General features: G+C 42.0%; 1 protein-coding gene across 2 annotated transcripts in view; it reads left to right on the top strand.

Annotated features, from left to right (window-relative positions):
• Positions 1–5,884, top strand: part of LOC109227297 (GDSL esterase/lipase At5g03610-like) — a 21,511-nt gene extending 15,627 nt beyond the window's left edge. The window contains exon 5 of one of the 2 annotated variants that reach the window (XM_019392408.1): positions 5,495–5,884. In XM_019392408.1, coding sequence (XP_019247953.1) covers positions 5,495–5,721 — 227 coding nt within the window. In that variant the 3' untranslated portion in view covers positions 5,722–5,884. Of the gene's footprint in view, positions 1–5,491 lie in introns of both variants that reach the window. The other variant, XM_019392407.1, reaches the window with a different exon arrangement.

Below are 12,065 nucleotides of genomic sequence, written 5' to 3'. Positions count from 1 at the left end.
TAAGTACTCCCAACTCAAACTAGATTGGGGACACGTAAAGTCCGGCCCCGGTCAAACTACAAGGCCGCGTTTCTGTCATCACGGCCGACAGTTCGACTGCGCCCGAACTGGGACTAAGGCTAAGTGCCACTATCGCCAAGCAACGGCTCCGAGTCGCTCACCCCGAGTCGAAGAAGAAAAGTCGTTAGCAATTAAAAACTAATATGCCTACCAGAGTCGAACTCGAAGGCAAATCACCCCTTCGAGCGCATGCAAAGAAAAATCTAAAGGGGAAATTGAGGGGGTACAAAACAGATACAAAGCAAATAACGGAACAGAGATCTCATTTATCCACGAAATTAATTGCGGGTCATCCCCGCTTACACCCGGCCAAGGCCGATCAATACAAGGAAAGAGAAAAAGAGAAGAAAAAATGCATAACATCTTTTTACTCGGCGCCATCTGCGCCACCATCTGTACCAGCGTCAGCCTCTGGCGTCGCCACGTCAAAACCACAATCGGCACGGGCCTCACGAGCCTTTTGACGCGCCCCCTCGAAAGCAGCTTCGGTTACGACGCCGGCCTCCCACAAATTCTCATATACATCGCGTTGGGCCTCGGTAAAGACCCAAAGTTCTCGAGCCTGGCTGGAAGAAGCGGCTTGATCCCGTAGGCGCTGATTTTCTTCTTCTAAGGCTGCGATCCGGTCCGCCATGGCATGAGCGTCCTGCTCAAAGACACCGATCCGCTCCTCGAGACTCGCTTCTCTAAATGCCGCAGCATCCCTCTCCAACGCCCGTTGGGACTCGTGTACGCGGATAGCTTCCGTCAGCTCCCCAGCCCTCGACGAGGCATCCCTCACCTGAAGCTTCAATACCGCGACTTCACCCTCCAACGCAGTCACTTTCCCGCCCCATGCTGCAGCGGCCTCCGCCGCCTTAGCCTGGCCCTGGCGCTCACACTCAGCTGCGGCCCTCTTTACCGCCTCGAGCTCCTCATCCTTCCGGCGGAGCTGCTCCGTCGAGCCAAGGCCCGGCTACGGGGATCATTCCTCAAGCGCACGCGCAACTCTCGGCACTGATCTCGGTAGCGGCGATACTTCTCCAGCGCCCGCAAAAATATCCCCGAGCGGACCTTGGCTCGACGGATGCTCTCCACCTCCAACAAATAAGACTGCAAAGCAAAGACAACGATTAGGATTAAGAACAAACTAAGGCAAAGAAGAAGCGAACCGACGTAATAGTATATACCCTCAAGCCCATCACGGCTACTTCATTCATCAGTCCGACATCCGTAACGCTCCTCAACGATGCATTCTCGGCCTCCGAGCATAGCAGCTCGAACTGCGGGCTTTCCCCTTGGAGCAATAAGTTCAACTCCGTGGGAACCTCGATAAAGCGAGATCGCCCCTCTGCGCGCACCGCTGAATTGGTGGAGCCTTCCTGGAACATACGGATATCGTCGGGGTCCAAGTCGGATTCAGACTCGTACTCACCCTCTACAGCATCTCTTCCTCCTTCAGCCGCCGGCGAGGTGGAATCTCCCGCCGCAGCCGCCAAAGGGGTGCTTAACTCACCAATATTACCAGCCGCTGAGGAACTACCTCCCGTCTCAGCGACTGGAACCACCGACTGAGTCGCCGAAGCGACGGCACCCTTATGGCCTAAGCCAGCCAGGGCAACCCCCATTGACTGTTCGCCCTCAAGAGCGGGCGCCGCGACCGCACCCCTCTCCGCATCCGTCGGAGGGGAGTCCAGATTGATTACCACTGGAGGAGCCGGCGTGAACACAACCCTACGCCTTATCAAGGGCCTCTCCTCCTCCCCGTCTGATGATGATTCCGCCCTAGGGCGCACAACCCCTGATGGCCCCTTATCCCGAAGCGCGGCCCGTGCTGGAGAAGGAACCGCTGAAGATTTAACTAATGCCGCCCTCGGTATTGAGCGCGACACAGGCGCCGCAGTAAGTCGAGCGACTGCACCCGGTCGACGGAAGGCCAACTGAGGGGCCTTGACGCGGCGTGCCCTCCTTGATCACAGAAAAACAAAGTTGAGGAATAGTGTTGAAACAAAGCGGAACAGAAGAAGAAGTCAATTTTTCTTATCTGCCACAGGTCTACGGCCATGCCTCTCCTAGAAAGACGCCCATGTGTGTATCCCCGCCGTATGGGGGAGCACGGCCTCGACCCATCCGCGAATCCCAGCTAACGGAGCCGGCGGCGATTTTTCAGCTACAAAATTGACACGAGTTAACGCTTACGAGCACAAGACGTAAGGAGGGGTAGAAAAAAAAAGGATTCAATGGCTAAGGAACTTACGTGCATGATTCCAAGCCTCTGGGAATCCAGTAGAGCACGCCACTAAATGTTCAGTCCTGATGTAGAAGAAGTGCTCGAAAGGGCGAGGTTCAACCTCATCATCCAGCTTCGCAGTCAGGCCCCTCGTCCCGCGAGGGCACGCTCGAATCATGGTACCACGAACCCTCTAGGGAGCGTAGAGGCTAAGCACATGCTGCAGCGTGATCTCCCTACCAGCCAATTCTGCGTATTTGATGAGCATTGCTAACAATTTGTAAAGAGAAAGAGTAAGCTGACCCGGGCATACCCCGTAATAACGACAGAAATCAACCACCAGCATTGGGAGCGGGAGCTTAAACCCCAACTTGAAGGGGTAGGCGTAAAAGACGCAGTATCCCCTACGGTCGGTGTGGACCCTCTCCTCGCTTCTGGCGAGAATGACGTCAGCATAGCCGGGGATGACCCCTGTCCCCGCAGTCGAGACATCCCAATCTCCCCCATTAATGGGGCTTCATCCACCTGATCCTCCCCACCATCGGCGGTGAAATCAGTCATCGGAACTCCGGGCAGAGGTACTATCTCGTCAACCGATAGAGCTTCACCGGTCTCCACCAGTTCTGCATCGCCCATTGCCGGAAATGGCCCCTCGGTCACCGGTGAGTTAACTGGAAAATCCGTCGGAAGAACGTTTTGGAAGAAATGCCTGCCATTGTTGATACAATAACGAGAAAGAAACAAAGTTTGGGGGACGAAGACGAAGGTGAAACAGCAGTAAGAAAAGCTTCTTCAGAATCTCTCTCAGACAAACAATGAGAATATAAAAAATGAATGCCTCAGCCTTTATTTATAGGCAACACAAGTGGCCTTCATGCACCCCAACAGCCACCATTAACTACATGACCAACCGCACACCGGTTCGACTCCATAGGAATGTGCGTTATTATGACAGGCTCCATAAAGCAACCTTGCAATCACCCATCGGCTTCTCGCCCTCGAAATGGTTATAACGACCTATGAATGCCGAGAAGATGCTCCTTGCGCCCTAGAAATTTTTTGACACCGCCAAGCACGTATCAAGCGTTCCCTCACTCCCCTCGGCCGCACAACATATGACCCGTCCGCCATGGTCGACGGGTATGCACCCAAAACAAACGTAAGGATCAGAGCACAATGCAGCTCGACCTCACTCGAAGTAAGTTAAAAGGTCAAGCGCCTTCGCCCAGGAGGAGAGTTCGACCTCGATCAAACGATGACTTGATAGCCCAATAACAGGATACTAATACTATACAAGGCTAAGGGCCATCGCCAAAAAGAATTCGGCCTCGACCGAAGCAACAGTCGACCTCCCCATCCGAGTTTCTCAAACTACAGTCACTGGAATCCACTCATCGAGCTCGGCCAAGGCCCGACCTCAATAAGCGGAGGGACTAACTGTATGGGTCAGAATCCGACCCCACGATAATTAACGAGGCTAATCCCGTCTTAAGCTAATTCATGATTAATTAGTGGCACGACCACTCAGAATTAACGATATTCAACCCGCATCTGGTTAGATCAGCAAGGCCATGGCCTATCCGCCACTATGAAGGCGAAATCCCAACGTGGTCACGATCACTTATTGCCAGCTCACGAAGCTCACAGCTATAAATACCAAGAGAGGAAACCCTAGAAAGGGGGGCTTCTTCTGGGCCACGATTGAGAGAGAAAAAAGAGACAACGATACCCAAATTATGGGCAAAAGGAACACCATTGTAAGGCTCTGAACCTCTTCATGGAGAGGCGGACCAAACCAATATTATCAATAAAGGCTTCTAATGTTTCTTCCCCTAATCCTGAGTACTGATTTTCGTTTCCTTCATTTGGTCCAACGGATTATTACGGTTTGCTATGATTTTCCCGTGATTTATTTATATTGTTTTATACTCATAAGGTATGCAATAACTTTTGAGTCAAACAGGCATCATAGTCATTTCAAAAATTTAACTGCATTGTCTGGTTGTACAATAGGCTAAAAAGCTTGATGTGGATTCTTAATGACTGGAAAAATAAAATCAAAAGTAACATGGCCTAAGCTATTGAATTCTTCCATGAATATCCTTTGTCCCTTATCTCCTCGTCTTCGAGGAAGGGTCTTTTCCCTTCTCATTTTTTTTGGTGTTCTTGGCTTCGCTTCTTTATTACTACAATCTTTTGGTCTAAATTTTGATATCTTATTGGGGCGCTTACACCAACGAATTCTTGTTCACTTGGTTGTTAGTCGGTTCGGGTGGTATTCCGGAGGTTTCCTACTTGCAATGGGGACCCCACTTCCTATTCAACCATCACTATTTTTTTTAAATGCATTACTTGATGGGATGGGATCCTCCGGTAATATAGTGTCCAGTACTTTCCAATAATGTACTTGATACATGCAACGTGTGTGCTAAGAATTTAAAGGCGTGAATTCAACAAGTGTTAATATTATTCAATTGATTTTAAATTCTTTATGCATAAACAAAATTTATTTAATTTAAAAAAATAAGATTTTGTTTGGACCAAACAAATTCACCCCTTTCAATTTTCAAACCATTAAGTGGTGAAATTTTTCGTGCTATTGCTACCCCTCAATTTTGCAGAGCCATNTCCCAACGTGGTCACGATCACTTATTGCCAGCTCACGAAGCTCACAGCTATAAATACCAAGAGAGGAAACCCTAGAAAGGGGGGCTTCTTCTGGGCCACGATTGAGAGAGAAAAAAGAGACAACGATACCCAAATTATGGGCAAAAGGAACACCATTGTAAGGCTCTGAACCTCTTCATGGAGAGGCAGACCAAACCAATATTATCAATAAAGGCTTCTAATGTTTCTCCCCCTAATCCTGAGTACTGATTTTCGTTTCCTTCATTTGGTCCAACGGATTATTACGGTTTGCTATGATTTTCCCGTGATTTATTTATATTGTTTTATATTCATAAGGTATGCAATAACTTTTGAGTCAAACAATATGCCATATTTAGTAGGCACCTATTCAGTAATATTTACAGTAGCAATAGAGTTTTAACACATGGATAAGCATATATAAAGACAGAACTGGCCTTTCAAAACTTTTAATTAATATACCAAAGCAAAATGTCGATAAGAATTAATCACAACATTTCTAATACACCCTATTCAGTATTATTCTTATATACCCAACCAAACGACTCCATACTTATAAACTCAGTACATTTTTAGCAGGAAGTACAAGGTTTGAGACACCATTGAAACCATGTTGTATGGGAATAAGCAATCAATATTCATGTGGAAGTATGAATGAGAAAGGTGAGAAGATGTACACAGTGTGTAATGATCCAAAATCTGCATTTTTCTGGGACAGAGTTCACCCTACAGAAGCAGGATGGCGTGCTGTTTATACTGCTTTAGAATCAACTCTTACTCACAAACTTTTTTTACCTTTCGTTTAGGTTTTGTTGTTTGGTGTGTTATGTAATTTCTAGCTTTGAAAGTTTGTTTTATATGTTTGTTGGTATGTTTTATTAGGCCTAGAGTCTCTTTTTGTACTTTGGAGTCCAACAAAATAAAGGCTTCTACCACTTTGCTGTTCCAAATTTTTGTCCGGTTTTTTCACTTTTAGCCCACGCTAAAAACTTTTTACATTTAGTAGCCAAAAAGGTGTATAAAATTATTATAATTTTTGTATATAATATACATATAATGTATCTATATACAAAAAAATATACATTTTTTCCGTTATTATTTTGAAAGCGGCTATACAGTGTCATTTTTCCATTTTTATCCTGTCTTAAGTTTTACTACAATCTTTTTCAAGAATAATATTAAGGTTTAACATATAAAATAAATATCACCAAAGCTTTGGCTACTTTCTATAAAGTGGTCCTAAATACGGTTATTTGTGCACTTATCCACTAGAATGTGATGGGCTTTTTTAGGTCCCCTGGAATGATACAAATATGATTAATTGGTGCCACCATTTAAATTTTGATCCCCGTAAGAAAAGTCTTGAGAAAATAGTCTCCGAACAGAATTTTGAAACACGTTGGTTGAAAGTTTTTGTGCAAGTCTTATGGTGATTCAAAATCTCACTGTTGTTATAATTTTACAAGTTATGGTGATCGTCACAAATTTTGATAGTTACTATATTTTTTTTATAGTTGGTCATAAAATTTTGACCGATCCCCAAAATTTTGACTGTATAATAATTTTGCAAGTTATGATGATCGTCATGAAATTCTAAAGGTTTTCATATTTTTGTGCAATTGACCACAAAATTCTAGTCTGATCGATCACTAGAATTTTGATGGTGGCCATAAATTTGTAAGTTATGCTGATCGTCACAAAATTCTGGTATTTGCCATAAATTTGTACAATTAGCAAAAAAATTATAATCGATCAACAGAACTTTTTGCATTATGGCTGAAAATGCCGATGATCACCAGAATTCCAATATTTCACTCCCGTCATTCTATTTGAGATGGAAGAAGTACAATGTGGCTAGATTTCAAAGTAGGAAAGTGGCTGCTTGAAGAGCAAAATAGAGGCTGAAGTACACAAAATAGTCCTTAAAGTGGATGGTTTTGAATTTTTATCTTCGTTTGTCCTATGGGCAAAATTTCAAGTTTAACAAGTGTGTCCCTTGCTTGCCCCATGAATAATACTTTTACCTTTTGACCTTAAAAGCGAACTTTTCTCTTTAGATAAGCATATAGCATGTGCTAGTTCTAGAAAGAATTGTTAATCAATAGTAGGAGGAAATTTCACAAATGGTCATATGATTATGACTCTTTTTCATCAAAGTAATATAACTTTATTTTCTCACACAATAATCATCAAACTTTCACTAACTTACAGAAAAATCATAATAACTGATGTCACATCCTCTGGATATGGGAGTTCTTAACCGGCCAACACTCTGTCCCATACAACATGGCCGGTCTAACCACAGCTCTATAAAACTTACCTTTGAGTATCGGTGGCACTTTCTTGTCACACAAGACTCCAGATGCAAGCCTCCATTACATCCAGCCCGCCCCTATGCGGTGAGTGACGTCCTCGTCGATCTCTCCGTTCCCCTGAATCATCGACCCAAGGTACTTGAAGCTATCTCTCTTGGGGATGACCTGTGACCCAAGCCTCACGTCCCCGCCTACTTCCCTCGACTCAGCGCTAAACTTGCACTCCAGGTACTCTGTCTTAGACCTGCTTAATTTGAAACCCTTAGACTCGAGAGTCTGTCTCCAAACCTCCAATCTCTCGTTAACACCGGCCCTCGTCTCGTCAATTAGAACTATGTCATCAGCAAATAACATACACCATGACACCTCCCCTTGAATATGGTGTGTCAAAGCATCCATCACCAAGGCAAATAAGAACGGGCTAAGCGCAGAGCCTTGGTGTAATCCCATAACAACCGGGAAATGCTCCGAGTCGCCTCCCACAGTCCTAACCTTAGTCTTAGCTCCATCACACATGTCCTTGATCGCTCTTATGTAGGCTACCGACACGCCCTTCGCCTCAAGACATCTCCAGAGCACCTCCCTAAGAACCTTGTCATACGCTTTCTCCAAGTCAATAAACACCATGTGCAGATCCTTCTTCTTATCCCTATACTGTTCCACCAACCTCTTAATAAGGTGGATAGCTTCCGTATTGGAGCGGCCCGGCATAAACCCAAACTGATTGTCGGATATAAACGTCGTCTTCCTCACCCTCACCTCCACCACCCTCTCCCAGACTTTCATGGTATGGCTAAGTAACTTGATACCCCTATAATTGTTACAACACTGGATATCACCTTTGTTCTTGTACAACTGTACTCAACCTCCATTCCTCCGGCATCTTCTTCGTCCTAAAAATTACATTGAACAACCCAGTCAGCCATTCCAATCCTGCTCTACCCACTCACTTCCAAAACTCAACCGGAATTTTATCTGGCCCGGTCGCTCTACCCCTACTCATCTTACGCAAAGCCCCCACGACCTCCTCCACCTTAATGCGCCTGCAATACCTAAAATCTCGAGACTCTCCGAATGCCCCAAGTCCCCTAGCGCTATATCCTGGTCCCCCTCCTCATTTAGAAGACCATAAAAGTACGTCTGCCATCTCTGCTTAATCTGGGACTCTCCCATCAATACTCTACCATCCTCGTCTTTAATGCACCTTACTTGGTCCAGATCCCGGGCCTTCCTCTCCCTCGCTTTAGCCAGCCGAAACAACTTCCTGTCCCCGCCTTTCTCCCCTAATTCCTCGTATAGACGGCTAAATGCTGCATTCTTAGCCTCCGTGACCGCCAGCTTTGCCTCCTTCCAACTTCGCGTACGCTACCTTCTTCGCCTCCACTTTACCTTGGACTATGTCATTCCATAATCACAATAGTAGGAAAATAAAATGTTTGTAAGTTAGGTTATGATTAAGTATATAATTAAGTACATTCTTGTCCTTAAGAATGCTAAAACACATTATAATGTAGCTCTAACGATATAGCAATGTAGATAGATATATAGTAAGAAGAGGAGCCTTGGAGCAACTGTAAAATTGTCTCTGTATGACTTATAGGTCACGAGTTTGAGCCGTGGAAGCAGCTACATCACACGCCTTGGGATATGGCCCTTCCCCAAACCCTGTGTGAACGCGAAATGTCTTGTGTACCGGGCTGCCGTTTTTATAGATATATCGTTACGAAGTTGGTCAAAAAATTGAAACTTGCACTCCGTCTAGTATTTCTTTAAATACAGTTTAAGGTTTTGGCAACAATTAAGAAAATCATTTAATAGCACAAATCGTAAGTGTCATTTGGAGCTACGATAGATTTTAATTAAAAAATTAATGATATCTTGATTTCCTAAAGCGACATTTATTTTTGACAACTTAGGGTTGGGGTTTGTTTTGTGTTATAAATTACGGGTTACGGGTTAGGGATATGGGGTATCGTGGAGCGGGTCGATTAAATATGATACCAAATGTAAAAAAGACACGGATGGGTGTCACGTGTCCCTTAAGGATACATTTGTTAGGATAGTAAGTTGACAGCGAGTTTTATGGTCCAATAGTATAACGGGGGACAACTTTAAATAATTTATCATAGTAGAAGGACAGATCAGACCCTTTTCCGTATAATTTAAAAGTCTACTTTTTTTTTTTTTACCTATTCATCTCTATCCTTCAAGTTTTTGTTTTCTTTTTATTGGTTTAATCATCTTATTTCTGGGACACACTACTCGAATAAATTATATATTATGTCGTGTAAGATTCATTAAAAGAAAAAAATACTTCCTATCAAGAGTTTCTCTATTCCAATAGCTCGGACCCAACTATTCTTCCATATATATGTACTATATTGTAATTTGTCTAAGTTGTATAATGAGAAAGGAAAAAAGAAGTAAAAGAAAAGGCATGTAACTTACTTAACCAAAAGTTTATTTTATTTTATTTTATTTTACCTCTATAATTCCACACACTTTCTCTCTCTAAGAAAACTATTTTTTGTAATAAAATATGAAAATAATAACAAATTAAGTTATAACGTTGAGTTAGACCGATTCAATTTAAATATTAGAGGTGTCAAAATTGGGAGTAATTCAAAAATAGCCAGATTTACAAATGGTCATTCAGAAATAGCCACAGTTTCAAAAGTAATCGAAATTTAGCCACTTTTCATGTAAAGATAAATCTGAACGAAAACACTGTTTAAAATCCGGAAAATACTCCAGCATAATATACTGGAGTTCCAGCATAAGTATACTGGAACTCCAGCATAATATACTGGAGTTCCAGTATAACATACCGGTCCAGTATAATATGCTGGAAATTCATACACAGGTGCTCCAATGTCCAGTATATTATGCTGGAACTTTCCGCGTGTTGGAGTTCCAGCATAATATGCTGGAAGTTCATACACAGGTGCACCGATCTCCAGTATATTATGCTGGACCGGTCCTTGTTGCAGCAAAATAGTGGCTATTTTTTAATGACTAGTGCAAACGCTGGCTATTTTTGAATGATCAGTCCGAAAGCTGGCTAGCCCGTACTATTTAGAGTTATCTCAATTCAGTATAACATGTTGCACGGACCATGAAATTTGATGGGTTAGGGCGAATTGGCTTCACTTTTGAAAGGGCCTTCAATAGCCAGCCCAACCTAGGCCTCATCTTTTTCAATCTTCCTTTCTTTTCTTTTCTTTTTGAAAGAAATTTTTTTCAATCTCAATTCGAGCTTTAAATTCAAACATTTTAGCATATGAAGATGTGTAAGTAGGTGAAATTTGCAAAGGCATAAAATTTTATATGATAATATGACAATATTACATAAAGCTTCATAATATTCAAGAAAGTCGACTTTATTTACAAACAGAAAAGTTAAGTTGTTAATAAAACTTTGAAGTGATCAACTAAATTCTAAGAAATTCACAATCAATAATTGAAATAAAGTAAAAGATACTTCACAAAAGGAAATTTTAACCCAAACCATGGACACATGCAAAACACAATATACCTACCCAATAATCATATACATATAATATATCGCTAATAGGAAAAAAAAATAAACTGAAAGATTCCCAATAAGCCAATAGGAACTGAAATCATCTATTTTGTTGAAATAATTTTTTTTGCTTCAACAAACTTTTGAGACTGTACAAAAACACAGTAAGTAATTTCAGCTACGAGCTAAATAATGTTTCGAGTAGAAACAATATCCCAGCGATTCAACTCAAAAGACTCATTGGTTAAGTGTTATATGTGAGCAAGAACTTTTTCTTTGACTCTTTCTGATTTTTTTAAATTTTAAATTCGAATGAATTTCTTTGGCCCACGGGCCTGCCCGGCCCCAATCTCGATCAAGCCTCCAGGATCGGCAAGCTAACTTGGGTCGGGCCTATAAACCTTACTTTTTAATGGGTTAGAAAAATCTTAGCCCAACCCTATCCAAGCAGTGGATTGTGTTGGACTAACCTAATGGGCGAAGCCTATTTTGATGGTTCTAAATAAGAAATTCAAAAATAGCCAAATTTACAAGTGGTAATTGAAAAATAGCCATTGTTTCAAAAGTAATCGAAACTTATTCACTTTTCATGTAAAGATAAATCGCTGGAAGTTCATACACAGGTGCACCAATCTCCAGTATATTAAATAGTGGCTATTTTTCAATAACTTTGCAAACGTTGGCTATTTTTCAATTAATCATTCAAAAACTGACTAGCCCGTGCTATTTTGCTTCTAAATATAATTTATTATGTCTAACGTGTTGATTGAAATTGGATGAATGGTTTCAAGTGATAAACTTCTACAATTGAGGCATAATAATGTTACACATACTGAACTATTACTGCAAAAAGATAAATGAAAAGCTAGTAAAGAGAACGCAAGCGCATGCAACTATGAGAAGGAGGAACGAAGGAGCTAGAAGAATTAATGTACGTAAATAACTATTCACCCAACAGTTTCTAGTATATATAATATATTTATAATTAATGTATATGTGTATAATCGTGTATAACCATTGTATAAGCTATTTGTGTAAAGATTCCGACAAGGGCTCGTTTCCATCTAATGGTACTTTTTAGAACAATATCACGTAGAAGTTGTACTAATTTGTCACTAGAATTATATGTGTCATTAGGTTAGGTTGTCTTACGTCACACATTTTTTGGTGTAGTTTTCTCCGGACTCTAGGTGAACACAAAATACTTTATACACCGAGATGACAATAGGACCAAGCAAAACAAAAAAAAAAAATAACCATTAAACTGGTTAAAATAAAAATTTACTTCAACAGTATTTTTAATCTATCTAGT

This window comes from Nicotiana attenuata, chromosome 6 (genome assembly GCF_001879085.1).
Source record: "Nicotiana attenuata strain UT chromosome 6, NIATTr2, whole genome shotgun sequence".
Classification (NCBI taxonomy): Eukaryota; Viridiplantae; Streptophyta; class Magnoliopsida; order Solanales; family Solanaceae; genus Nicotiana; species Nicotiana attenuata.
The sequence above is the reverse complement of the archived record's forward strand: the minus strand, read 5'-3'. Positions and strand labels throughout refer to the sequence as shown.